The following is a 26,915-nucleotide window of genomic DNA, read 5'->3' on the forward strand; positions in this document are numbered from 1 at the left end:
ACTGTGCCCACTGGTCCTCGTAGGAAACAAGTGACCCCGGGAGGGTATGCTGCAGGCCACAGAAGGAGGTCGTGGACAGGTGAGTCCCTTGTGTGCCCCCGCAGAGAAACATGGGAACACTCGGGGTGCATCACTTTTATTTCCTGTTCTTAAATTCAGAGGCAAACACATGTAAGCGTATCCTAGGTGACAACTACTTCGAACAGCCACACACACAGGGGACCCTGAAAATGTCCCCCCTCTCCCTCACCCTGCTTCCTGTTAAACTTGGGACTCTTCACTGGAACGCAACTCTTCCCTAAAACATTTTAAATCCAAAAAGGCCAGCAGGGGGCACCTTTTCCCGCAGGGTCTGGCTCAGCCCTGAGGGCTGGGCACCGGAGGTGGAGGGAGGTGGAGGACAGCACGGCCCTCAGCAGCAGCAGCCCCGGCAGCTTCCTGTTCCCCAGCAGACCCAGGGTCTAACACAGCCCTTCTGTGCCCCCATCTTGAAATGGCACCGTCGAACCCAACAAACAACACAGGAACTTGCTAACTTGTTGGCAGGACGAACCCAAACTCAGCCCTGTGATGGCTGATGCCAAGTTCCTGAGAGCTTTGCTCTGTCCCCGGACACGTTTTCTTTCTTGGGAAGCCAGTAAGGAGGCAGCTGGGGCCGCAGCTGGAGAGAGACTTGGAGGCCATGGTGGCCTCACACGTTCTCAGCGGCAAAAATGCTCCAGCACACACTGATGGGGGGACGGGGAGGTCCGGGTGGACAAGAAGTACGGGTGGGCAAGGGCGCCCTTGGCTGAGATCCGCTGGCCGGGGTCGTACTGCAGGAGTTGCTGTGGAGGAAGGAGGAGGAGGAAACAGATTGGGCGGGGTGTGTCCAGGGTGGGGAGAAGAATTACCCTCCCAGGTAAATCCCCGCTGGAGGGCCCCAAGCCCCAAAGTGCTCCCTTCAGACCCAGAACTGCACACAGCCACTACCTCCAGCTCACAGGCCAGTTCGGGACACTCCTGGAATATGAAGACCGAGAACGAGTTCTGGTCCAGCCCTGCTGAGTCAGTCTCCCTTCCTTCCTGAGGTTTCCAGGCCCCAGCCTACTTCTAGTTGAGACGGACCTCTCTCTGTATCAGGAAGTACAGGGCAGGCATGCCCAGTGCCTAGTCCCAGCCCGGCTGTGGAAGGGCCCTGGCTCCCAGCATAGGAGGAGGGGCTGGGAATCAGGCCTCCTGCTGCACTGGGACGGTAAACACACGGACCTCTGAAAACCGGACATGGAGCCTGACTATGAGAACACTGCCCGGCCTTCCCCTGACCCAACACCAGGTTAGAGGGAGAAATGTGCTGCCAGGCCTTCGTGGGCAAGAGCGAGTGGCCTTCGAGACAGTCTGGCCGGGCCAGCCCAAGAGGTCAAGATGGCGCAACAGAAAAGGCAAGTGAGGACTGTGGCAGGGGCCCAGGCAGCAGGGAACAGCCTGGGGGGCGGGGAGTAACCACCGGAAGGAGGGGGAATACTGACACAGAAGGAGGCGTGGTCCCTGCTTGGAAAAGCCCCCAGTTTAGACAGGGTAATAACGACCACAGGGAAATGACCACAAACACAAGGCAGCTTAGGAAAAAAGGGCAAGAATTACAGCATAAACAGCGAACTAGAAGAGAGATGTTGTAACAGGCACGGTGGACATTAGACTTACACGGGAGAGGCCTCCAGCTGGGACAATCAATACGCATGGGACAGAGACAAGCCAGTTGTGCACAGGGGTCAGAAAACAGACCAGCGTGGACTCCGAAGGAGCCAGGATCGCATACGACACAGGCTAACAAAGGGGACACTTCTGGTTGGAGCAGTAGCTGGAGCTAGACGGCCTTTCTTGCCCGCCTGGCCGCCTGCCTGTACCTACCATGAGCAGGTCCTTGCCCTCCGGCTCCAGATTGGGCACAACATCCTCCAGCCCCTTCCTGGTCCACTTGGGGAAGCTGCCCTTATAATCAGGCAGCTGGGTGACTCCTGGCCACGTGGCTTCACAGGGTGTCCCCAGGGTCCGAAAGATTCGAAAGAGCTGGTCAATCTCAGAGTCACCAGGAAACAGAGCCTTGCAGGTCACCTGGAAGGGGGAAAAGGAGAAGGTGTGGCGTCCACTCCCTTATCATTCAGAATCCAATACTAGTTACGAGACCAGACCAGGGAGGCATCTTCAAGATTCCTCCCAGGGCTGTGCTAAGAATCCTGGCCTTTTTGGAACAAGGCCCAAAGCCTCAATCCTTTAGCCAGTCCCTTAATACACCTCTAGCAGGTGACTCGGAGTCTCCCCACCCCACTTCAGTAGGACCCTGCCTGTGGCCTCCCTGTGGCCATGTCTGTCCCCCTCTCTACCATCTCTGCAAAGATGCAACCAGTGCTCCAGATGTCTACAGCTGTCGAATAGAACTTGCTGCCCAAGAGAATCTCAGGGGCACGATACCAGAGTGTCACCACCTGTGCGGACAAGAAAACAGCGTCATTCGGGTAGCTGAGGGCACAGGCGACTTCCCTCCAGCTGCCCTGCTCGCCCCTTGTCCCGTGGTGCCTCGTGGGTGTAGGTGCGCAGAGGCACTCCAAAGGCTCGAGCCAGTCCAAAGTCAGCCAGCTTGATGGCACCCAACTCATTGATGAGCAGATTCTGGGGCTTCAGGTCTCGGTGGATGACCCGGTGCGAGTGGCAGAAATTCACCCCCTGCAGCAGCTGGAAGAGGTAACTCTGGAACAGTGAGTGGGAGAGGGGCCGGCTGAGCCGAAGTGGGGCTGGCCAGCAGGAGTCAGCCGGTCTTCCCCCTCCGTCCTTCGCTCAGTACCTTGACCAAGTGCAGAGGGAGCTCAGAGACTGGGGTGGAGTCCATGAACTTCTTCAGATCCTGGCTGAGGAACTCAAACACCAGGTACAGCTTCTTCTCGCTGTGCACCACGTCCAGCAGCCTGGGCAGGGACACCAGTCAGGACGCGGCTCCAGAACTGGGTCAGGCCCAGCTTCACCGCCTCCTCCCCCACCTCACCTGACAATGTTGGGGTGCTTAAGCTCTTTGAGCAGGGAGATCTCCCTGATGGCGGTGCTGGGGACCCCCTCGGTCTCCCTGCAGGAAAGGAGGGTACAGCAGTGGGGGCAGAGAGCCAGGAGGGTGCTCCGCCCTGCGGGCAGTCACCCGCGTTCCTTATCTATACGGATGGCCCATCCCTCAGCCCGGCCGCTGTGCCCCTAGGACACGCTGTTACCACGAGGCCTGGGGCAGAGCCCGGCTGGGGGAGGACACGCGAGGGCTGCACCTCTGTGATCACCCAGTGTAACTGGACTGAATGTAAAACCCTGAGATGAGAGGGACGGGGCGGCGGGGTCTCAGCGCCGCCCCAGCACTCACAAATCCAGCCTGATCTTCTTGAGGGCCACGAGCTGCCCCGTCTCCTTGTTCTTGGCCTTATACACCACCCCGTAGGTGCCCTCTCCGATCTTCTCCACCTTCTGGAACACATCCATGTCCGCAGAGCTGCGGGAAGACGGCCCAGGCTTCGCCCAGCGCCCGCGCGGCCCGCCCCGCCCCCACCCCGGGAGCTGGTCCCGCGAGGCCTCCTGCCCGGCTCGGGGCTCCGGGGCGCAGGAGGCCCCGCACTCCTCGTGCCTCCCCCCAGCCAGGCCGGCTCTGGGGGCTGCCCGGGGAGCGGAGGGCAGCAAGGCCAGCTCCGGGCAGGAGCCAGGGGTCAGGGAGGGGTCCTCAAGCCACAGCCCTGCCTTCGGCCGCACAGCCTGCCTGCGCGAGGGCCGAGGACCAGCCAGTCTGGGGGCGCTCGGCCTCCTCTGAGGGCAGAACCTCGGCGGGGCGGGCCCCCCTGAGTCCCGGGCCCCACCTGGGCCCTCGGGTCCCCAGCCCTCTCCCCTCTGGCCCCCGGCCCAGAAATCACCAGAACCTGCGCGGCTGCGGCCTCCCCAGCGCCGGCTGCCCGCCCCACGGCGCCCCCTCCGGCCGCCGCCGGCGCTGCGCCACGTGCGCACTCGCCTGGTCCTGCCGCGAGGCCTTTCCCCCCACAAGGGCCTGGCTCGAAGCACCCGGCCCGAGCGCCCCCTCCCGGCCGCCGCCGGCGCTGCGCCACGTGCGCACTCGCATGGTCCTGCAGAGGGGCCTTTCCCCCCACAAGGGCCTGGCTCGAAGCACCCGGCCCGAGCGCCCCCTCCCGGCCGCCGCCGGCGCTGCGCCACGTGCGCACTCGCATGGTCCTGCAGAGGGGCCTTTATTCACCGAGGCCCACAGCCTCGGGGGCCCCCACAGCTTGGCTTCCAGTGGTCTCCTGGGGGAGGGCGTGGCAGGCTTTGGTGCCCACTCTCCAGACCGCAGGCCGATGCTCTAACCGCTGAGCCAAACCAGCCAGGGCATTGGTGCCCACTCTCTAGGGCAGCGGCTCTCAACCTGTGGCTTGTGACCTCTTTGGGATCGAATGGCCCTTTCACAGGGGTCGCCTAAGACCATTGGAAAACACATTTCCAATGACGATTCATAACAGTAGCAAAATTACAGTTATGAAGTAACAACAAAAATAATTTTATGGTTGGGGGGTCACCACAACATGCGGAACTGTATTAAAGGGTCGCGGCATTAGGAAGGTTGAAAACCAGTGCTCTAGGGTGTCATTTCTGGGGCAATCCCAAATTAACAAGCCCTCCCCTCTTCTCTCCGGCTCCAGAAAAGGCCATCACTCAGGGGAAGTTCCTGCTGCTTCTCTGTAGCAGCTCCGGCATCTCCAGTGGGCTTGACTCAGGAGCAGGTTGCCGGGAGGGAGGGTCCCCGGGAGCTGCCTTTTCCTACTGGGTGCTGCCCCTCTCCCGCTGGTACTTCCTCTGCTCCCCGATGGCTTGTTCTAACAGGGGAAGGTTCAGTCCTTCCACACAAGTCAGCACTCGGGCCTTCACCACGGAATCGCCATCTGAAATACACAAACACCGAGGCACTAGCGGGGCTGGCGCATTCCAGCTCTTTCCCCTCCGCCTGTCTCAGTCCCGAGGTTTGCCCGGGGTGTTTTCTCCTTGGGCCCCCGCCATGCACGGCAGGCGCCTGTCTGGAACTTAGGGGGTAGCCCTAAAACCCCGCTTCTCTGGGGAAGCTGGCCGAGAGACGTTCCCTCTGCTTCCCTCCCTTGTCATTTTAATTCCTGCCTTCACTGTAGGTTCCAAATGCCTAGGTTTGAGGAGTGGTCTCAATCACCATCTCAGTTTCCCATTTGTACCAAAAGAAGGCATCCTGGGACCGTCTGGCATTGGAAATCAGGACAAAGAGAACCCCGTATTTAATAAATGCAAGGGGAGAGTTTGGCCTTATAGGGGTGGACCAGGGACAGAGGGGGCTCCTAGCAGATGCTGTGGTGACCTACTGAGAAGGATTGTCACCAGGCAGGTGTGGCTCCGTGGACTGAGCATGGTTCCACGGACTGAGAAGTCTGGCTTCGATTCCCAGTCAGGGAATCACATGCCCAGGTTGCGGGCTGGATCCCCAGTAGGGGCTGGATGCAGCAAATCAGTGTTTCTCTCTCACATTGATGTTTCTATATCTCTCTCCCTTCCTCTCTCAATAATCAATACAAACATTTAAAAAGAAGAAGAAGAAAAGAAAAGGTTTGTCAATGTTTAAGTGACAGCAAACACGAAAAAGACATCTGGGGTTTGCCCTAATTGTTTTTTCTTTTATTTTTTTCACTCATGTTCTTTCCGCTCTCTGAGCAAATCAATGAATACACTCAATGTTCTAGGACACGGTGTCTGTCTTCTTTTGATGTAGTTGAGAGAGAGAGAGAGAGGCTCTCTGGTTAAAGCCTATGCCTTGCTCTCGGTCTAGTCTAGGCCACTTTATTGACAGCACGGCCTGGGGGCAGAGTTCAGAGTGGTATATCTTACAGATTCCACCTACACGATATTATCTGATATTATCTGTTGGCCCCGTGCAGGGTTGCAGAGGCTGCAGGGCCTAGGGCGGAGTAGGCTGTAACAATACCTGGATCCATTCATCAGTGTAGACTGTTGATTCTTATCCGCCTCCAGAACCAGCTGGGCTAGCTAGACTGATCAAACAAACAAGGTATTTGCCTACACTTCTCATGGGCTGAGAGGCCACTGACAGACCTTTTCTTGTGACACATGTAGCTCGAAACTTTTCACAGAGTAGCTGAATGTGTTCAGGGGGATGCAGGGAGAGCAAGGACAAAAACAGAGAGTCTATCTCACAGTTAAAAATCCCCAAACAGGGCCCTGGCCGAGGAGCTCAGTTGGTTAGATCATTGCCCCGATAGGCCAAGGTTTCGGGTTCAATCCCGGGTCAGGGCACATACAAGAATCAACCAATGAACACATAAGTAAGTGGAACAACACATTGATGTTTCTCTCTCCTCCTTCCTCTCTCTCTTTCAAATCAATCAATAAACTTTTTTTAAAATCTCAAAATAGGACCCTACTTCAAATGCTTCCAAACTGCCTGTATGAAGGTTTTCTCAGTTATCCACTTTGTTTCTCCACTTTCCTTACGTGAACGTCTGTCAGCTCTCTCCTTCCCTCCCCCTGGGGAAGCCCTCCCCCTCGATTTGTAGAGTGGAACAAGCCGTTTCTCCCTGGGAATGAAAATACACAGCTAGGAGATATGGAGAGAGCTTCAAAAATACGAGTATCACAAGGGACAAACCTGTTAGTCCATCTGCGAAAGGCTAACGGCATGAAGAGAGCAGGGTTTGAAGAAGAGTTGCAGGGACGGCAGAGAGGGGTTACGAACAAGACAGCTAGAGAAACAGCCCTTTAGGGGAATCTCTTCTTGCAAAGACAAAGACCCTAGAGCAGAAAGGAGGGACAGGGGGCAGGAGCAATGGCCATGCACGGGGTGCAGTTGTGAGCAGGAGACACGGGAGGGGTGAAATGGAGGACAGACCTTCATTAGGAAGTGTGTGAAGGGAAAGAGGGTCACAGGCATGTCGAGCGGAAGATGACATTATTAATGTTACTGAGGAGGGAAAGTTAGAACAGGGAGCAAAGGCCTCAAGTTCTACCCTCCCCTCCTCCGTCTTGGCTGGAATATCACAGCCTCGACCTCCACTGACCACCTGTTCCCCTCTCTTGTATTTCCTGTCATTGAGAGGACCCCCCCAAATAGATGTCTGGAGGGGAGGGACAAGGATAAGAGCCACAGGCAGTCAGCCACCCCACCAGCATCAGCAGCAGAGGGCCACCCGATCCCCCACCCCTGCCCGTGCTGAATAAAAACCTTTCCCCCAGACCCCACAGGCATGTCTGGTTCTCCGAGGTCCCAGCTCTCACTTCCCAAGTGGGTACTACTGATAAATCTTTGTCATGCCCTTGAATTCCTTCCTGGGCCGTGACAAGGACCCGGGGCGGGCTGAGGCCTCCCTGGGCCTCCCCTGTGCTGCCCAGCGTCAATGACTATCACTGCCATTGCTTCCAGACGGAAGAAGCTCGAGTGCTTTAAATACTGACAGGGAAGAACCTGTGGCCACAGGTGCAGGGTTCGGCTGGGAGCACCGTCCCGCGCAGGGCTGCGCCTCGGCAGGAGGGACCCCTCCGTCCGACTGGAGGAAGGAGCTACGGTGGTTTTAGGAGGATGGACTGCTGCTGCGCCCCCACCTCACCTGGGACGTAGGTGGTGAGGCAATGTGCCCAAAGGGACAGGGGAGGCGATGAGGTGAGGGTGTCGTGCAACAGGGCACCGCCTGAAAGAGCTGTGTGCAACGTGGGAGGACTCCTAGGCAGCTCGGGGAACCCCCGTGAGAGAAGAGACCTTGAAAGCATCTTGCCAGGAATCGGGGAGCTTTGTGACCTTTCTCCGCCTACAGCGGGTGGGGCCCGGAGGGTGGGGGTGGGGTAGGAGTGAGAGGAGCCAGGGGCTGAAACTTGGCCAGGAAAGTGCTTGAAATGGTGAAATGGTAGCAAGGTCCAGCAGGGGGGCAGGGAGGCAAACCGGAGAGAAGATGGACCAACAGACGAGTCCCAAGTCCGCAGGACAGAGGGGGGAGGAGGGCAGAGGGACACAGAGGCGGGGCTGGCGCTGTTTCAGGGTAGCAGGGGTGGGGCCACTCTGGGAGGGGCCGTGGGTGTCCTGGGACAGATCGCAGGGTGGCAGAACCGGTGCCGGAGGAGCCAGCAGGACTCGCCCCACCTCCTCAGTGTGTGCTTGGGACACTGACCAGGCCTGCGTGGGGGAGGGAGGGGGGGGAACTGCGGCCTGGGCACAAGCCAGGTTTCAGGCAGGCCCGGATGAGGAGAGAGCACGAAGAGGAGTAGCAAGGGTCCCAGAGGACACAGCAGGAGGACCGTGGAGGGCGCAGTGGTCAGCTGGAACGAACCAGGAGGGTGGCATTTACTGGGGTCACAGTGACAGGTCCGGGCGGCGCTGTGCTGTGGACAGTCGCCTTCCGCCTGGGATTCCGACCTTGCAGCAGAGTGGGGAGAGGCTGCACCCCAATACCTTCGTTCCCAGACAGGAAGCCCAAGGGCCTTGGGGTGGTGCCCAAAGAAGGAAACGCAGCCAGCAAGTTTCCACACAGAGCTGGCTTCTCCTCGCCTTTCTAGCTCCTCAGCAAGCTCTCTGTAAACATTTCAGGCAGGTGACTTCAGGCAGCCTCTTCTGTGTCCTCAGAGCCGCGCACCTGGTCAGGAGCATGTGGGTTGACCTTCGTGTCCCCACAGGACTTCGGACCTGACCGAAGGGCCCCTCCGCCCAGGCTGGGGGTGGTGCGGCCACTCCATGCTCGGCCGTTCTGCTCCTCCCTCCTCCCTCCTCCCTGTCAGATTTCTTTCCTTGCGTCAGTTGCAAATGATGAGCATGTGTGACTTTTAGAAACTTGGGGAACATTTCTTAAGAAAGGAGAAAAGCGCCCTTCTGGGGGTGACGACCCCCCACGACAACATGCCTCTTGCTAAGGATCGCCTTCATCCCTCCTTCAGGGATGTAAAGTGCCCGGGGGCTGTAAGATGACCACCGTCTTCAGCCCTGCACACAAGGTAGTTCTGTGTGTTGCTTGTTCCACTGTTCTGTCAGCCAACAGGAGGACAAGCGGAGCTTACAGAAGGGTGCTCCCTCAGAAGGAAGCAGCCCGAAACACACCTCGAGTCAAGACGAGGGGGGAACCATCCCAATAAACACATTTTGGATACAAAACAAAAAAGAAAGGAGAAAAGCCCTGGCCAAACCGGCTCGGCGGTTAGAGCGTCAGCCCACGGACCAAGGAGTCGCGGGTTCGATCCCGGTCAAAGGCACGTACCTCAGTTGTGATTTGTCCCCAGCCCTGGTTGGGGTCATGGGGGAGGCAGCCACTTGATGTGGCCCTTTCATGTCGAAGTTTCTTTCTCTCTCTCTCTGTCTCTCTGTTCCTTTCTCTGCCTCCCACTCTATCTGAACAAAAGTGTCCTCAGGTGAGGAGAAAAAAAGAAGTCCTGGCCCTGGCCGGTTTGGCTCAGCGGTTAGAGCGTCGGCCTGCGGTCCGGAGAGACCCGGGTTCGGTTCCCGCTAAGGGCACGTACCTTGGTTGCAGTTTGTCCCCAGCCCTGGTTGGGTCATGTGGGTGGCAACCACTCGATGTGTCGCTTTCACATCGATGTTTCTCTCTCTCTCTCTCCCTCTCACTCTATCTGAACAAAATATCGAAAAAAAAATGTCCTCGGGTGAGGAAAAAAAAAAAAAGAAGTCCTGGCCAGGTAGCTCAGTTGATTAGAGTGTCGTCCATCCGGATACTCTAAGGCTGCCGGTTCGATCCCTGGTCAGAGCACACACAAGAATCAACTAGTAAATGCATACATAAATAGAACAAATCAGTGTGTGTGTGTGTGTGTGTGTGTGTGTGTCTTGCCTTAACAAAACAAAAAAAGTTTGTTATTTTTTTAAAGAAAAATACAGAGGGAGGTCCAGTCAAGACGGCGGGTAGGTAAGCGCAGTATCTGTCTTTCCACAACCACATCCGAGTTACAACTAAACTACAGAACAACCATCATTCAAAACAGCCTGAAATCAAGCTGAATGGAAGTCCTACAACTACGGAATTAAAGAAGCTGCATCGAGACTGGTAGGAGGGGCGGACGGGCTGGTCCCACACCCACGTGTGGCGGATAAAAATCAGGAGGCTCCCGCGGCTGGGAAGGTCCTTCCTGAGGACTGAGGGGTCCCCGTCCCACACCAGGTGCCCCGCTCAGGGTTCCAGTGTCAGGAAGAGAATCCCCATCACTTCTGGCTGGAAAAACCAGCGGGAACTGAGGCTCAGGGAGGCTGAAGCAGCTGGAGCCCCAGGCAGCTCCCTAAAGGGCCCACGCATGGACTTATCGGACTCTCTCCCTCTAAGCTTGGAGGGGAGGCAGCTCGAGGGGCGCCAGAGACATACAGGGAAGAACTGAGCTGTTTGGCACTGGAGTGAGGGCTGGAGAGAGGGCTTTCTCTGGGACAAACGTGCTGTCAGAGGCCTTTGTTCCTTTGGTGAGCCCTTCCCTGGGGCGGCAGACAGCTGTCATATCTGGGACTCCAGCAACCTGGCTCATACTGGGAGCCCCGCCCTGCTGACTCCCTGAGGCCCCGCCCCACCCAACTTTCAGGCCCACCCAAGCTGTTGGCACTTGCTTAACCAAAGGATTGGCCTGTCTTGGATCCTGCTTCAGGTTTTTCCTAAATTATTTCAAACGAGCAGCATCTGGTCTCAGCTAGTCCCATACCGCTTGTTAAGTAATACACAGAAACAAACACAGGGAGGCAGCCAAAATGAGGAGACAAAGAAACAGGTCCCAATGAAAGAACAGAACAAAACCTCAATAAAAGAACTAAGCAAAATGGAGATAAGCAACCTAACAGATGCTGAGTTCAAAATACTGCTTATAAGGATGCTCAATGAACTGAGTGAGAACCTCAGTGAACTTAGTGAGGGCCTCAAGAGCATAAAAAAGGACCAGTCAGAAATGATCGATGCACAGTTAGAAACGAAGGAGGCTTTAACTGAAATAAAGAATAATTTACAAAGATTCAATAGTAGAGTACGTAAATCCAAGAAGCAAACCATTGATTTGGAATATAAGGCATAAGGCTGTCAGCTGATTTCTCAAAAGAAACTTTGCAGGCCAGAAGGGAGTGGCAAGAAATATTCAGAGTGATGAAAAGCAAGAACCTACAACCAAGATTACTCTATCCTGCAAACCTGTCATTTAGAATCCATGGCCATATAAAGAGTTTCCCAGACAAGAAAAAGTTAAAGGAGTTCATCACCACCAAACCGTTATTATATGAAATGATGAAGGGTCTTTTTGAAGAAAAAGATAAAATATATGAACAAACAAAATGGCAATGAATACATATCTATCCACAATGGAATCTACAAACAAAATGAACAGGCAGAACAAAAACATTCTCATAGATACAGAGAACATTTTGTTGGTTGCCAGATGGGAGGGGGGTTGGGGGAATGGGTGAAAAAGGTGAAGGGATTAAGAAGTACAAATTCATTGCTAGACTGACAAACCTCAAAGGGAAAGGGGTTGGGGGGGGTGGGAAGAAATAAACCAAAGAACTTATATGCATAACCAATGGACACAGACAATAGTGTGGGAAAAGGCGGGAGGGGGGCGGGAGGGGGGCGGGAGTGGGGAGGAGGGGGTCAATGGGGGAAAAATGTGGAACATCTGTAATACATTCTACATTCAACAATAAAGATTTAAAAATTAAATAAATAAAATAAAAAAAGAAAAATACAGGTCATGTTGTAATCAGTAAACGAGCAAGAGCCCGGGAAGAATGCTGCCCAAGCCCTGGCCGGTTTGGCTCAGCGGTTAGAGCGTCGGCCTGCGGTCCAGAGAGACCCGGGTTCGGTTCCCGCTAAGGGCATGTACCTTGGTTGCAGGTTGTCCCCGGCCCTGGTTGGTCGTGCGGGTGGCAGCTGCTCAATGTGTCCCTTTCACATCGATGTTTCTCTCTCTCTCCCCCTCCCATTCTATCTGAACAAAAAATGGAAAGGTGTCCTAGGGTGAGGATAAAAAATAAAAATACAAAATAAAATAAAATAAAGAACGTTGTCCAATCTGTGATCGTTCAGCTTCACCTTCTCTCGTCTTGGCCGGAAGCCTTCAGAGTGACACACGGTGTGCCTTCCTGCTGCGTCACAGAGCGTGATCCATCGGCTGATCACTGCACCTCGGGAACGGCTGGACGGCGGACAGGCCCGGGCGCTGGCCCGCTCCCTGCACTACCCCGTTCCCTACCAGCCTTTGCCTAATGAATCTAGCAGCTGGTGACAATGCTCGTGGCCTGGATTTATTCCTTCGGCAGGGCTTTGAGAGAGGTGACTTTCTAATGTAACGATTTCTCCTGCACTTAGCCACTGCGGTTCTCCCCTAGAGGACCTTTCCCTCAGCAATCACTTGGTTTCCCTGAAACAGGTCCAGAGAGAAAACGGCAGGATAAATGCCAGGGAAGGAGGCCGCAGCCGCGAGTAAGGCAACCGGAGGGAACAACTAGCCAGTTCCAGATCCCAGTAAACTCTATAGAACAAAGGACTAAGCTCTCCAATAAATGTTCTTCTTTTTAAAGAAAGAAAAAAGGAAGACAAAACTGTTAGAGATAAACAGAGACTTGGGACACGTGATCCAAATGCAATGCATGGGCTCTGGGATCCTGATTTGAGCTAGCCCCTTGTAAAAACTCTTTTTTTTTTTTTGCAACAGGGGAAAAGTGAACATGAATAAGGTATTAGATTATATGAAGAAACCGTTATTAATTTTGTTGGGTGTGGTTGTGGTGGTGTTAGAGATACATACTGAGGTATTTATGAGTAAAATGAAACAATGTTTTAAATTTGCTTTAAAATAGACCAGCAAGCCCTGGCCAGGTGGCTTGGTTGGTTGGAGTGTCGTCCTGTACACCAAAAGGTTGTGGGTTTGATTCCCAGTCAAGGCCCAGGTTGCAGATCCCATCCCCAGTTGGGGCGCATACGGGAGGCATATTGATGTTTCTCTCTCACATCGATGTTTCTCTCTCTTTAATCAATAAAAATTTATCTTCAGGTAAGGATTTAAAAGAAAAAAAATACACCAGCAAGGTAAATAAATGCAGACACGGAGACACAGAACAATGGAGTGTGGGTCATGCTGAATCTGGGTGATGGGTGTGTGGAGGTGATTTCTACCATTCTACATTTGTGCACGTTTCAGAGGAAAACATTAAATTAAAATAATTATATCGGCCCAGCCGGTGTGGTTCAGTTGGTGGGAGCATCTTACCAAAAAGTTGCCGATTCGATTCCCGGTCAGGGCACATAACCTGGGTTTTGGGTTTGGTCCCCGGTCAGAAGGCAACCGATCGACAGTCTGTCACATCAATGTTTTGTTTTTTTTCCCTTTCTCTCTCTCCTCCTCCCTTCCTCTCTCTAAGCATGTCCTCTGGTGAGGATTAAAAAAAAATTATATGAGTTGAATTTACACTTTAAAGTTTTTTCATATTTCTTCCCACAGATGATTCTAAATGTCCGTCCCAGGTCCCGCCCTCCCTTGCCCTGGCCCGCTGTCCCATCTTGGTTTCGACCCTGTCCCATATCTGCAATCGGGCCTTAGAGTTTCAGACACGGGCGGTCAGTTCCCCGGAGCTCCCAGGACATACTGGTCTGGGAGGGCAGGAGAAAGCCTCAGGTGGTCTGGGCTCCGGTCCAAGTGAAAATCCTTCACGCAAAAGTCGTCAGTACCCGTTCCTATCTCTCCTCCCGACACCTCTCTCAAATCAGTTGTGCGGAAAGGAGCTCTGTGAATGCTAAGGCTTAAGTCCAAATAAAGATGAGCTTTTATTAATATAATAAAAGCAAGCACCACTTAATTCCTTTTTTTTCTAGTGCATTTCACCCAGAGTTAAAAATCACCGTGGTCCGGCCGGTGTCGCTCAGTGGCTGAGTGTCGACCTGTGCACCAAGAAGTCACCGGTTTGATTCCCGGTCGGGACACATGTCCAGGTTGTGGGCCTGATCCCCAGTGGGCATGCAGGAGGCAGCCAATCAATGTTCTCTTTCATCGATGTTTCTATCTCTCTCTCTCTCACACTTCCTCTCTCTCTAAAATCAATAAAGAAAAAAAAAATCGCCCTGGCCAGTTTGGCTCAGCGGTTAGAGCGTCGGCCTGCAGTCCGGAGAGACCCGGGTTCGGTTCCGCTAAGGGCATGTGCCTCGGTTGCGATTTGTTCCCGGCCCTGGTTGGGTCGTGTGGGTGGCAACCACTCGATGTGTCCCTTTCACGTCGATGTTTCTCTCTCTCTCTCCCTCCCACTCTATCTGACAAAATATCAAAAAAAAAAATGTCCTCGGGTGAGGACTAAAGAAAAAAAAATCACTGTGACTTTTGGAAACTAAGTTGGTAGTGTAAATGAAGAAACATAAAAGATCGTATCTCTTAATGTAGCAATACTTTTAGGAAACTAGCCTAAAGAAATAATCAGAAAAATAAGACAAATATCAGTCTACAAGGATATGAACTGTAGCATTTTAAATATATATCTAGATAAACAGATTTTTTAAAAAAACTTTTCCCCCCTCTAGCTAGAAAAGCAATACATTTTCATTGTAAAATGCTAATAAAATTATAAAGAATTCCACAATCCTACCACCCAGAAATAACTATGAACATTTTGGTAAATAATCTTTCAAAACTTTATGTATGAAATGTAAAAAACTTACATTTATAATTATGTAAAAATATTTTAACCAAAAATGGGATCATATAATACATAGTTTTATAAATTTTTTCTTAATAACATATATGAACATCTTTTTATGTCAATTCATATAAGTTTGCAACATCACTTTTTTTAAAATGTTTTTTTATTGATCTTTTTTTAGAGAGAAGGAGAGAGAAATAGAAACATCGATATGAGAGAGAAACATCAATTGGCTACCTCCTGCACACCCCCTACTGTGGATCAAACCTGCAACCCAGTTACATGCCCTTTGGTCCCCGGGCCAGCACTCTAACTGGCTGAAGCAAACCAACCAGGCTGAAACATCATTTTTGATGGCTGCATACTATTCTACTGACTAAATATACCACCATTGGTTTAACCAATAATCAATGTATAGTTCATTTATAAGAGCAAAACCAGAAACAATAGAAATGTGCAATTGTGTGAACGAGGACACACATCTAATCTATACAATATTATATAGCCATTAAACACTATATCTAGAAAAATTTTGAAGACATGAGAAATGCTTATGATATAATGTTAAGCCAAAATGACCAGATCCAACATTATATGATATCAACCATATGAAGGAAAATGGCACAGGGACAGCCAGACAGGAGGCAAAAGATGTGAGAACCTAGGTTTCAAAGGACAACCTCAAATCTCAATGCCAGGGATTCTTTTTAATCTTCACCCAAGGATATTTTCCTATTGATTTTCAGATAGAGTGAGAAGGAAGTAGGGAGGGAGAGAGAGAGAGAAACAGTCACACTGATTAGTTGCCTTCCGCACGACCCCAACCAGGGCCAGGGGTTGAACCGCAACTGAGGTACATGTCCTTGACCAGAATCATCACCCGAGGACATTTTTTCATTTTTTGTTCAGATAGAGCAGGAGGGAGACAGAGGAGGAGAGAGAGAGAGAAACATCGACGTGAAAGGGACACATCAAGTGGTTGCCACCCACACGATCCAACCAGGGCTGGGGACAAACTACAACCAAGGTACATGCCCTTAGCGGGAACCGAACCTGGGTCTCTCTGGACCACAAGCCAATGCTTTAACCCGCTGAGCCAAACCAGCCAGGGCGTCCTTGACCAGAATCAAACCCGAGACTCTTTGGTCCGCAGGCTGACACTCTAACTGCTGAGCCAAACAGGCCAGGGCTCAATGCCAGAGATTCTTTCAGGTTGCTTCATTCCTTCCCTTGTGTTTCAGGATGGTTATTCCAACCCCATTCTCTCTAAGCCTTGGTTTTCTCATCTATGAACCAGCAATAATAAGACTCAGCTCGCCCGGCTGGGGTGGCTCAATGGTTGAGCGTCAACCCATGCACCAAGAGGTTTCCGGTTCAATTCCTGGTCAGAGCACATGCCCAGGTTGTGGGCCCAATCCCCAGTGGGGGGCATGCAGGAGGCGGTCAATCGATGTTCTCCTCATCGATGTTTCTCTCTCTCCCTCTCACTTCCTCTCGCTCTAAAATCAATACAGAAAAAATACTAAAAAATAAATAAGACTCAGATGAAGGGCTGGTAGACAGATTAAAAAAGATTTAAGCAAATCTGGTACCAGGCCTGGACGCTGTAGGCCTTCAGAAATTAATGGTTTCTCTATACTCTTTCTCAGTGCCCTGTGGCAGACTGGCTCTGAGCCCAGCCACAAGTTTCCCATGAGTCCTTGCACTTGTGGGCTGGTTTGGAAGGAATGTTAACCCCGGTGAGGGACCCCTACTGGGTGAGAAACCAGGCCCAGTCCTAACCAAGTCACCACGCAGGACCCAGGGTGGAAAAGCAGGTGTGAGGCCCGGCCTTACCCTTCTGGTGCTCCAGCTCCCCGAGGACAATGTACAGGGAGCCCACCTGGGCTTGGAACGGCTCCACCAACTTGGTGCAGACGAGGATCTGGTGCTGGTCTGACCCGTGCTGGGCTGTCAGGGTCACTCGGGACTGGGTCATGTTGTAGAGGCACATCCTGGAAGTCAGGAAAAGCGTGATTGTTTCTCTCCATTGACACAACTACCACAGCTTCAAAGGTTTGGGGAGACCAGTAAGTCCAGGGGGAAATGGTCAGCCTTACTTGGATCAGACAACATCAAAATGGCAGCAACAAATAAGAGAAACTGTTTCCAGTCTAGAGTGCTGAGGTATAAATTACATGCATTAAAAGGCACCTGTCCCCCCAAAAAAACCTCTCTAGTGAGTCTTGACAAATATAGACACTTGGTGTAACCACCACCCCAGCAACATTTAGTTCATTTCTCTGGACCGCAGGCCCATGCTCTCACCGCTGAGCCAAACGGGCCAGGGCAACGTAGTACATTTCTATCACCCCAAAGTTCCCTTGTTCCCCTCTGAGGTCAGTTGCCCCATCTCCCACCCCAGGCAACGACTGATTTGCTTTTGGCCTCTACAGAGGAGTTTCCTGCTCAATCTCACACGAGAGGAATTCTAGCGGCATGGTCCTAGCTTCTTTCACTCAGCGCAATGGTTTTGAGATCTGCTGACGTCGCTGGGTAAGTCAGTACTCTGTTCCTTCGCATAGCTCAGTAGCACTCTGTTGAATGGATAAACGAATGTGTGTGTACAAACATCCGTCGTTCAGCAACATGGGCTGCGATGACTATCCCTTCTTCCATTACAATGATGCCTTCATAGAAAATCAATAGATTTTTTTTTTATCCTCACCTGAGTACATTTTTCGATATTTTGTTCAGATAGAGTGAGAGGAAGAGAGAGAGAAAAACATCGACGTGAAAGGGCCACCCACACGACCCAACCAGGGCCGGGGACAAACTGCAACCGAGGTACATGCCCTTAGCGGGAACCGAACGTGGGTCTCTCCGGACCGCAGGCCGATGCTCTAACCTCTGGGCCAAACTGGCCAGGGCGAAAATTAATAGATTTTGGTTAAGTCAACAGACTATGGTTAAATAAATTATGATATATCTATGCCATGAAATAAAATGGATCTATTTAAAGTGGTGATGGCATGGAACTAGGTCTACCATACACAAGTAAGTAAATAATAAACGATACATATCTAGGTTCAAATATTTCTCTCTACATGGACATATATGTCTCCAAGAGAGTCCCCAGTGATTCTTGTCTCCTGGCATGTGCATCCCTGGTGTAGTTCCCTACCACCCTTATTAGCAGTGACCCATGCAGCCGACAGGATACTGCAGAAATGCCCGAGAATGACCTCTGAGTTCAGGTCATAGAAGGCACTGTGGCTTTCTCTCTGTCCTCTCTGTGGGATCACTCATTCCAGGGAAACCTGTGGTCTCATGACGACCTGCGAACAGCCCTGAGGAGAAACCTACATGGCGAGGAACTGAGTCTTACCTACAGGAGCCAGCACTAACTCACCAAACAGGTGAATGAGTCACCTAAGAAGCAGATCCCCCAGGGCTGGCCCAGCCTTCAGATGTTGGCCCAGCTAATCTACTCCCAAGTTCCTGACCCACAGTAACTATGAAATAATAAGTTTTTGTTTTGCTTTGTTTTGTTTTATTGACTTTTTTTTAGTACTAGAGGGAGAGGGAGGAAACATTGATGTGAGAAACATCGATAGGTTGCCTCCCATATGTACTCCTGCAGGGGATTGAACCCACAACCTGGGTACGTGTCCTGACTGGGAATCAAACCTGCAACCCTTAGGTGCAAGGACAACACTCAACCAAGCCACACTGGTCAGGGCAGAAATAACAAGCTTTTGTGATCATTTTAAGCCACTAATTTTGGGGTTATTTGTTACATGGCAATACATGACTCATACAGTATATATGTATGTCTACGTGTGTGTGTGTTTGTGTGTGTGTGTATATATATAGTGTATATATACCCACCCACATATACATACACACACACATGAACAAGTGTGTAAAATAATCACCAAAAGATTAGCAATGGTTGCTCAGACAGTGATATCACAGGTGATTTTTGCTTGCTTTCTTTACACGTTTATGGATCATATATATATATATATATACATATATATATATATATATATATACACATATATATATATATGTATATATATATTATAATCCTTTCCCAAGGATATCTTTCCATTATTTTCTAGACAGAATGGAAGGGAGAGAGGGAGAAACAGACAAATACTGATGTGAGAGAGACACACCAATTGGTTGCCTCCCACACAACCCCTCACCAGGGCCGGGGAATCAAACCTGCAACCCAGCCCTGGCTGGTTTGGCTCAGCGGTTGGAGTGTTGGCCTGTAGACCAGAGAGTCCCGGGTTCGGTTCTCGCTAGGGGCATGTACCAAAAACAAACAAACAAACAAAAAAAACCTGCAACACAGGTACATGCCCTTGACCGGGAATCGAACCTGCGACCCCTTGGTCCACAGGCTGTGGATTGTCTACATTTTTTACAATGAATGCATATTAAGTTTTTAGCATTTTAAAAATAATTAACCCGGCCAGTGTTGCTCAGTGGTTGAGCATCGACCCATGCACGAAGAGGTCACCAGTTCAATTCCCAGTCAGGGTACATGCCCAGGTTGTGGGCCTGATCCCCAGTGGGGGGGCCTGCTGGAGGTGGCCAGTCAATGTTCTCTCTAATCGATGTTTCTATCTCTCTCTCCCTCTAAAAATCAATAAAGGAAAAAAAAATTTAAACAAAACATTTAAAAATAATTAGACAAGCCCTGGCCGGGTAGCTCAGTTGGTTAAAGCATCATCCTGATACACCAAGATTGTGGGTTTGATCCCCAGTCAGGGCATATATTAGAATCAACCAATGAATAAGTGGAACAACAAATCCATGTTTCTCTCTCTCCCTCTCAACCTCTTCCTCTTCCTTTCTCTCTCTCTCTCTCAAAAAAAAAAAAAAAAAAATCAATCAATAAAAAATTTAACAACAACAAAAATTAAACAAAATTATAAGACTATTTTAATAGTTTTTGGTTTTTTTTTGCGGGGGGAGCTACTTAAACATTCCCCTACCTTGTGAAAAAACCACCACTCTCACCTGCCGAATGTCCTCAGTGTGCCCCCATCGGGAACTTGGCCGGCACTGACCTCCCAGGGGAAGTAATAGATCCCAGGTTTGGGCAGCGTCATTGGCTCCTGTCTCCAGTGGTTTGGGATGGATTTTTGAAGATGTCTGACAAACCAAGCAGAAACAAGGCGGAGATTAACAGATGCCTGAGACACAACATCTGAAGGGCTAGTTCCAGTGGGTGGTGGTTTAAAAAATTAAAAAACACATCTTTTTGATAGGTTCTGCCTACCCAGATTTTGAAAAACCTAACAACATACAGAAGCTGTGCGTGGAGAAGTCCTGCTCCCACTCCAGCCCCTGGGCAACCCGCCCCTTTCCTTCTCCGCAGACACAGGGTCTGCCACAGGGCAGGCAGCTGTCTGCGACCTGTCACACTGCTCACTCTGCGGCCGCCGTGGGCAGACACGCACAGACGACAATGGGCCAAGGAGCGCAGCGTGATTTCCCGTGTGCTGTGGATCCTGACTTTTTTACTACTATATTCTGACATTCTTTCATAGTTGTACAGAAAGGGAGTCTTCATGTTTTTTTAAATAAACATTTTATTTTCAAATAGTTTTAGATTTACTTTTATTTAAAATATGTTTTTAGCCCTGGCCGGTTGGGCTCAGCGGTTAGAGCGTCGGCCTGCAGTCGGGAGAGACCCGGGTTCGGTTCCCGCTAAGGGCACGTACCTCGGTTGCAGTTTGTCCCCAGCCCTGGTCAAGGTCGTGCGGGAGGCAACCGGTTGATGTGTCCCTCTCACGTGATGTTTCTCTCTCCCTCCCTCCTGCTCTATCTGAACACAAATGGAAAAATATCCTCAGGTGAGGAATTAAAAAACAAGACAAGCACAGCTGGCCCCATAAATCATTATCCACATATTATCACACAGTCAATGAAGTTTCCGAGATCTATCAGGACAGTCCTGGCCGGTTTGGCTCAGCGATTAGAGAGTTGGCCTGAGGTCCAGAGAGGCTCAGGTTCAGTTCCTGCTAAGGGCGTGTACCTTGGTTGCAGTTTGTCCCCGGCCCTGGTTGGGTCACACGGGTGGCAGCCACTCGATGTGTCCCTTTCACATTTATGTTTCTCTCTCTTCCTCTCTCTCTTTCCCACTCTACTTGAACAAAAAAATGGAAAAGTGTCCTCTGGTGAGGATAAAAAAACAAAAAAGATCTATCAGTACGAACTTCTCTTGTGACTCACCTGGATTCCTACTAACCTCCCTAGAAGTCTGAGTATTGGTGCACCTGTGATTAAGGGCCCTTTTCATTCCCCAAGGCACTTCTGGGAGAAGGATCCCTGGTAGGAACGAGAGGAGCATTCTCCTTTGCAAGGACTGGGAAGTTCTAAAATACTGTACAGAAAGGATGGTGAACCAATCTGACTACTTCTTTCTTTTCTTCTGAAGCAATTGCCAAGATTTCTGTAGTAGGATTTAAGGTCAGAGAAGTAACACCTGTAACCAAATTCATCATAACTTGTATCAGCTTTGGGTTTGTTTCCTGATGACAAGAATCCACAATTTGATTCCATTACTGGTCTATTAGGCAAGGATATAACTCAGGACCAGCCCGGGAGAGCACAGGGCAAGGTGCGTGGGAAGGGTGGGGTGCTTCCACGCCCTGTGAGGGCACCTTTCACCCACATCTCCACATGTTCACCAACCCAGAAGCAACTCATTGATGTTTCAGAAGTTAGAATTCTTCAACATGAAAAGTGGAGTTACACCACGTGATTGGAACTAGGGCCTCATGAGGTTCTAGCATGTGGGGACTACAAATGTTACATGTAAGCTCAACTAAATGAATCCCACAGTAACCAAATAGAATGATGATTTTACCATGTCTTTAAGAGTTTTCCAATCACCAGAGGAAAATGTATTTAGAGAATCATCCATGGATGCTAAAGGTGCTGGGTACAAGTCTGATGAGACACAGGATGTTCACACAGCTCCCCACGGATCACTTATTCATTACAAAGAGCAAAACGGTCCACTTCAGCAAAGAAACTTAGCAAATACAACCTTTACCCACCTCCTGGGTATGATGCACTGAGACAGAAAGTCGTTTTTGTGGTATTCCTGCCCAAAAAGGCCTAATCTGATTCTAATCATGAAGAAATATCAGACGAATCAGAACTGAGGGACATTCTACAAAGCCATTGGCTTATTCACTTCAAAAGTGTCAGTCACAGAAGACAAAGAAACTGCTCCAGTTATGTTTCTCTCTCTCTCTTCCTCCCTCTCTCCCTCCTGCTCTATCTGAAGATAAATGCAAAAATGTCTTTGGGTGAGGATAAAAAATTTAAAAAAGAGAATGTTTGCCCTGGCTGGTTTGGCTCAGCAGTTAGAGTGTTGACCCTCGGACCAGAGTCACAGGTTCAATTCTGCTCAAGGGCACATACCTCAGTTTGGGTTTGGCACCCCGCCCTGGTCGGGGTTGTGCGGGAGGCAACCAATCAATGCGTCTCTCTCACATCAACGTTTCTGTGTGTGTGTGTGTGTCCCTAACTACCACCCTATCTGAAGATAAATGGAAAAATATCCTCAGGTGAAGATTTTTTTTTTAATGAAAATAAAAAGGAGAATGTTTAGACGCAAAGACAGACACGCACGCTGGGAGGCGGCCACATGAAGATAAAAGCAGAGGTCGGGGTGATGTGTATACAAGCCAAGGAACCCCAAAGATTGCCAGCAACCACCAGAAGCAGACCCCCCCCACCCCGGCCGCAGAAGGAACCACATCTTGATACTGGATTTCACCTCCAGACTGGGAGACAATACATTTGTCTTTCCGCTGCCCAGTCTGGGAGGTTTTGTTACAGCAGCCCCAGCAAACCACACAACCAAATGCAACTCCTCCTGGACTGGATCTTGGTTGGGAGAAAAGATGATGATAAAAGATATTATTGGATGACTGTAAATCCATGAAGAGGTTTGTAATGAGATAGTAATAGCATTGTATCAATGTTAAATTCCCTTAATTTGTTCTCCTGTTTTCTTTGTCCATGTAAGTATTTAGGTGGGTCCTTGGGGGGAAAGGAAATAGGCATAGGGTGGGGGATGATGGGTTTTTATGGTTTGTTTGTTTTTTTGTTGTTTTTTTTAAATCCTCACCCAAGGATATTTTTCTATTTATCTTCAGATAGAGTGGGAGGGAGAGAGAAGGAGGGAAAGGAAGACAGAGAGAAAAATCCACATGAGAGGGACACACTGACAGGTTGCCTTCCACACAACCCTGACCAGGGCCGGGAGAATCCCAACCAAGGTACGTGCCCTTGTCTGGAATCAAACCCGAGACTCATTGATCTGTGGGCCGACGCTCTACCACTGAGTCAAACTGGCCAGGGCAGGAAACATGTTTTTAACCAGAACCAAGTCCCATGGCTTCAATGCCATCTCCAAGCCCCTGCCCCACCCCCACCCCTGATAGCACCACTGTCTTCCATCTGCTCAAGTTCAGCAGTCATTCTTTTTTTTCCCTTTTATTGATCACAGAGAGAGGAAGGGAGAGGGAAGAGAGAGATAAAAACATGGATGAGAGAGAACATCGATTGGCTGCCTCCTGCATGCCCCCCACTGGAGATTGGGCCCACAACCTGGGCATGTGCCCTGACCAGGAATCAAACTGGCGAGCTCTTGTCACCTGGGTTGACGCTCAACCACTGAGCTACACCGGCTGGGGCCCAAGTGATATTTTAAAATAGAAAATATGGCATAAGGAATGCTTTTTTGCCAAAACCTCAAGTCTGAATCTAATAAAGCCTTAGACCTAACTAACAGCTTGCAGAAAACACAGAATCAGAGGAACATGTTAAAGGTATCACAGTGATGAAAAAACCCAGATTGTGGGAAATTCTCATTAAAAAATGGCCTACCCCAGCTGCTGTGGTTCAGTGGTTGAGCATCGACCCATGCACCAAGATATTGCCAGTTTGATTCCCAGTCAGGGCACATCCCCAGGCTGTGGGCCAAATCCCTAGTGGGGGGCATGGAGGAGGCGGCCAGTCAATGTTCTCTCTCATCGATGTTTCTATCTTTCTTTCCTTCTTATTTCCTCTCTCTCTCAAAATAAAGAAAAAAAATAATTTTTTTTAATGGCCTAGCCATGCTCTTGCCAGTATGGCTCAGCAATTAGAGCGTCAGCCCTCGAACCAAAGAGTTGTGGGTTCGATTCCAGTCAAAGGCATGTACCTCGGTTGCAGTTTGATCCCTGGCCTTGGTTGGGGTCGTGTTGGAGACAATCAATCACTGTGCAATGTGTCTCACTCACATTAATGTTTCTTTCTCTCCCATCCCCCAACTCTATCTGAAAATCAATGGAAAAATATCCTCTGGTGAGGATTAAAAAAAAAAATTGCCTAGCCTGGTTGGTGTGGCTCAGTGGATAGAGTGCTGTCCCATGGACTGAGAGGTCCCAGTTTGATTCCTAGTCAGGCACAGGCCCGGGTTGTGGGCTCAATCCCCAGTGGGGGTGTGCAGGAGGCAGCCCATAGATGTTTCTCTCTCACATCGATGTTTCTATTTCTCTCCCTTCTTCTCTCTCTAAAAATTCAATAAAAACATATTTTTAAAAAATGGCCTAGATTTTTCAGCAATTGACTTGAAGAGAAAAATAATGTGTAGGGTAATATAACCTTTACACTAAAAGAAGCTTACAATTCATATCAACCAACTACAATGTGTGGACCCGGATTTGAACAGAACAACTATAGATAAGTTTTTTATGAAATAGGCAAATTTGGATCTTAATTGGATCTGTGATGACAATAAGAAATTTTTGTGAGTGAGTGTGATAATGGTATTGTGATTATGTTAAAAGTAGTTTAAAGATATATATTAAAAGTATTAAACATTTTTTAAAAAATTATATAAAGTTTATTTAGAAAATTTACAGTTAGAAGTGAGCCAGCTGGGTAGCACAGGCTCTGGAAACAAGTCATAGAAGTTATACAAGTTATAGAAGCAAAAGAAGGGTCGTTGGAGCTTAAGAGAAAGAAAGACAAAGGTAACTGGCCTGGGAGAAGAAGGGAAAGGGGTTGGCATGCTCCCCAAGAGGGAGAGTACCAGTATTTATATTATTTGTAAGGGTTTAAAATTTTCCATAATAAGACGTCTTACAATGTAAATCAAATCTCATAACTTCATTGAAAATATATTAAAGGCATCATAACTATTAAATTCAAAGTCTCTACACTGGCCCATAATGCCACCTGGTGCCTGGCCCACCTTTCTGCCCTTGTTTGCCACCACCCTCCCTCTAGCTCACCCTCATCAGGACCTGCACACTTGCTTCTTCTCAGACTTGAACAGTCTTCCCCAGACCTTCCCATTGCTGGCTCCCTGCACTTAGGCCCCAGTTCCCAGTTCCTCTACCTCTTCCTCCAGGAGGCCTTCTCTGTCCATCACAGCTAAAATAGCATTCTCTACACCCCAATCACTCTATCCCCTCACACTGATTTATTTTCTTCATTGTAGTCTACTAAGTAATAGAATTTCAAATAGTTATTTGTTGACTAGTTTAACGTCTATGCCTCCCACTAGACTATCAGCTCCATGAGGGCAGGATTCCGCATAATTCCACAGTAGCCAAAATAAATAATATTTAATGTCCGGGGGCATTAAAAATAGCATCAGTAATAATGCCTTCCCCAGGTACAGTGGAGCTTGAGACAAAAGGAACAATGAGTAATCATGATCTTATATTTATCTAAAATTTTGGTATTTTGTTCATTGTGGATTTTCTTGCATTAATTTTTTTAAATGTTGCATTAAAACACTATTAATCTTAATTAATTTTTTGGTGCTTCCTAACTCCTCTTACCCTACTCCCAGTACTGGAAGGAACAGAGTATTAAATGTATAGTTTTGTGGACAGGAAAAAAAAAAAAAAGGTTCTATGAAAAGTTAACCTCACCATGTAGGCTGATCATAAATAACTAACCGGGCAGGTCATCATAGTGGGTAGTCACATTCCAGGCCTATGACTTCTTCAGTAGAAGGTTTTAAGCCAGCCCTGTCCATTGCTCTTGTGCCTCTAAGTTAACACACCCTTGAAATAAGCAAAACCCCCCTCAAGAAAGCACATAATGTTGATAACTATCCTATATACCCCATTATTTTTTCCCACTTCCTTGTAATCTTCCTTACATTTTCTTCTTAATTTCAAATGCTTAAAAGAAGCTGCAAAACTGTTATTCTCCAGAGCATCTGAGATCTGACTTTCCCAAATATGTCCTCAGTTTGGCTTAAACAAACTCATAAAAATTCTCTACAGGTTTGGCCCTTTCTTACATTAAAACAACACAGGGGATTAAGTATGTTAATTCAAGTTATAAAGGTAAATTAGGGAGGTAGAAAGGGGATGGTGCAGAGTGCTGTATCTTCATCATCATGGCATAAAGTAAAAAACAAACAAGAAACAGCATTTAAGTATTTTACGTATCAATTTTTTAAGAATCAGAACTACAAGCACAACTGATTAGTAAAAGTGGCTGCTTCTGATGGGGAACTTGTGCTTTTCGTTACAAATCCTCCTGTACTGTTTTTAAAACGTGTGCATTTACAACTTTGATGACGACGATAATTGTGAAATTCCAAGATAGCCCAGGACAGGGCTGGCTGGGTCTCATTCCAAGCCCGCGCCCACCATCCCACACCCAGCTCAACGCCGCCTACGCCTCTGGCAGCAAACTGGAGCCTCTCTCCAGTGGTACTTTTTTCCCGGTCCTATTCTAGGACAGGAATCCGACAACTTCCCCTAACAGCTGCACGAAGCCCAGGGGCTCATCATCCCCAGGACCTTGAGTCTCCTTCCCCGCCCTTTTCCGCGAAGGCCTTTGCGAGCGGACCGGAAGCGGCAAGGCGGGCGAGGCCCAAGGAGCAGGCGCAGTCCTCCTCCGCCTTGTTGTCCCGCCCCCTCCCAAGCCCGCAGCCAACCTGTCTGGAAATCTCGGCGGTCACGTGATGTGGGAGGGGCGGTACCGAGCGTGCTTCGCTTCCCCCTCCCCCTGGGCAATTCCTTGAGCTGCTTCCGGGGTCTCTTCCCTGTTGTACCGGGGTCCGCTCTGGGGCTCCCCTGGCCGAGAGCTGGGGGACTCGTCCTCCCGGTGGCTGGCCCTCGTCACGGGACCACGCCGGCGCCGCCTCCCCTTGGCTAAGGGTGGTCACGCGCCGAGGGCGGTGGCGAAGAAGGGGCGGGCCGGGGGCGGGGCCTCGCGC

The 26,915-nt window shown here is 49.7% G+C and overlaps 2 protein-coding genes across 2 annotated transcripts; both read right to left on the bottom strand.

Annotated features, from left to right (window-relative positions):
• Positions 1–701: 701 nt before the first annotated feature.
• CDK3 (cyclin dependent kinase 3) lies at positions 702–3,518 on the bottom strand. The gene is made up of 7 exons (XM_036268693.1): positions 3,380–3,518; positions 3,020–3,097; positions 2,822–2,942; positions 2,557–2,727; positions 2,364–2,465; positions 1,891–2,094; positions 702–827 (listed from the first exon to the last, which is right to left on the bottom strand). The coding sequence occupies exons 1-7, from the start codon at positions 3,493–3,495 to the stop codon at positions 702–704; spliced, it is 918 nt and encodes a 305-aa protein (XP_036124586.1). The 5' UTR covers positions 3,496–3,518.
• A 1,045-nt stretch (positions 3,519–4,563) lies between these two features.
• On the bottom strand, positions 4,564–26,871 carry TEN1 (TEN1 subunit of CST complex). The gene is made up of 4 exons (XM_036268346.1): positions 26,634–26,871; positions 19,682–19,816; positions 16,502–16,659; positions 4,564–4,934 (listed from the first exon to the last, which is right to left on the bottom strand). The coding sequence occupies exons 2-4, from the start codon at positions 19,771–19,773 to the stop codon at positions 4,813–4,815; spliced, it is 372 nt and encodes a 123-aa protein (XP_036124239.1). The 5' UTR covers positions 19,774–19,816; positions 26,634–26,871; the 3' UTR covers positions 4,564–4,812.
• Between the last annotated feature and the right edge of the window lie 44 nt (positions 26,872–26,915).

The sequence above is a fragment of the Molossus molossus genome, unplaced genomic scaffold (assembly GCF_014108415.1).
Source record: "Molossus molossus isolate mMolMol1 unplaced genomic scaffold, mMolMol1.p scaffold_m16_p_19, whole genome shotgun sequence".
NCBI classification, from domain to species: Eukaryota; Metazoa; Chordata; class Mammalia; order Chiroptera; family Molossidae; genus Molossus; species Molossus molossus.

Bases quoted from the DNA above. Each gene is read 5' to 3' on its own strand.
- CDK3 (XM_036268693.1), bottom strand. From the start codon at position 3,495: ATGGATGTGTTCCAGAAGGTGGAGAAGATCGGAGAGGGCACCTACGGG. The intron at 2,095-2,363 runs GTAGAGAGGGGG...TCCCCCTTCCAG, and splicing joins GTTGCATCTTTGCAGAGATG to GTGACCTGCAAGGCTCTGTT. The intron at 828-1,890 runs GTAGGTACAGGC...CTTCCTCCACAG, and splicing joins AGGGCAAGGACCTGCTCATG to CAACTCCTGCAGTACGACCC.
- TEN1 (XM_036268346.1), bottom strand. From the start codon at position 19,773: ATGACGCTGCCCAAACCTGGGATCTATTACTTCCCCTGGGAGGTCAGT. The intron at 16,660-19,681 runs GTGAGAGTGGTG...CCTGACTTCCAG, and splicing joins ACACTGAGGACATTCGGCAG to GATGTGCCTCTACAACATGA. The intron at 4,935-16,501 runs GTAAGGCCGGGC...TGTGTATTTCAG, and splicing joins GGAGCTGGAGCACCAGAAGG to ATGGCGATTCCGTGGTGAAG.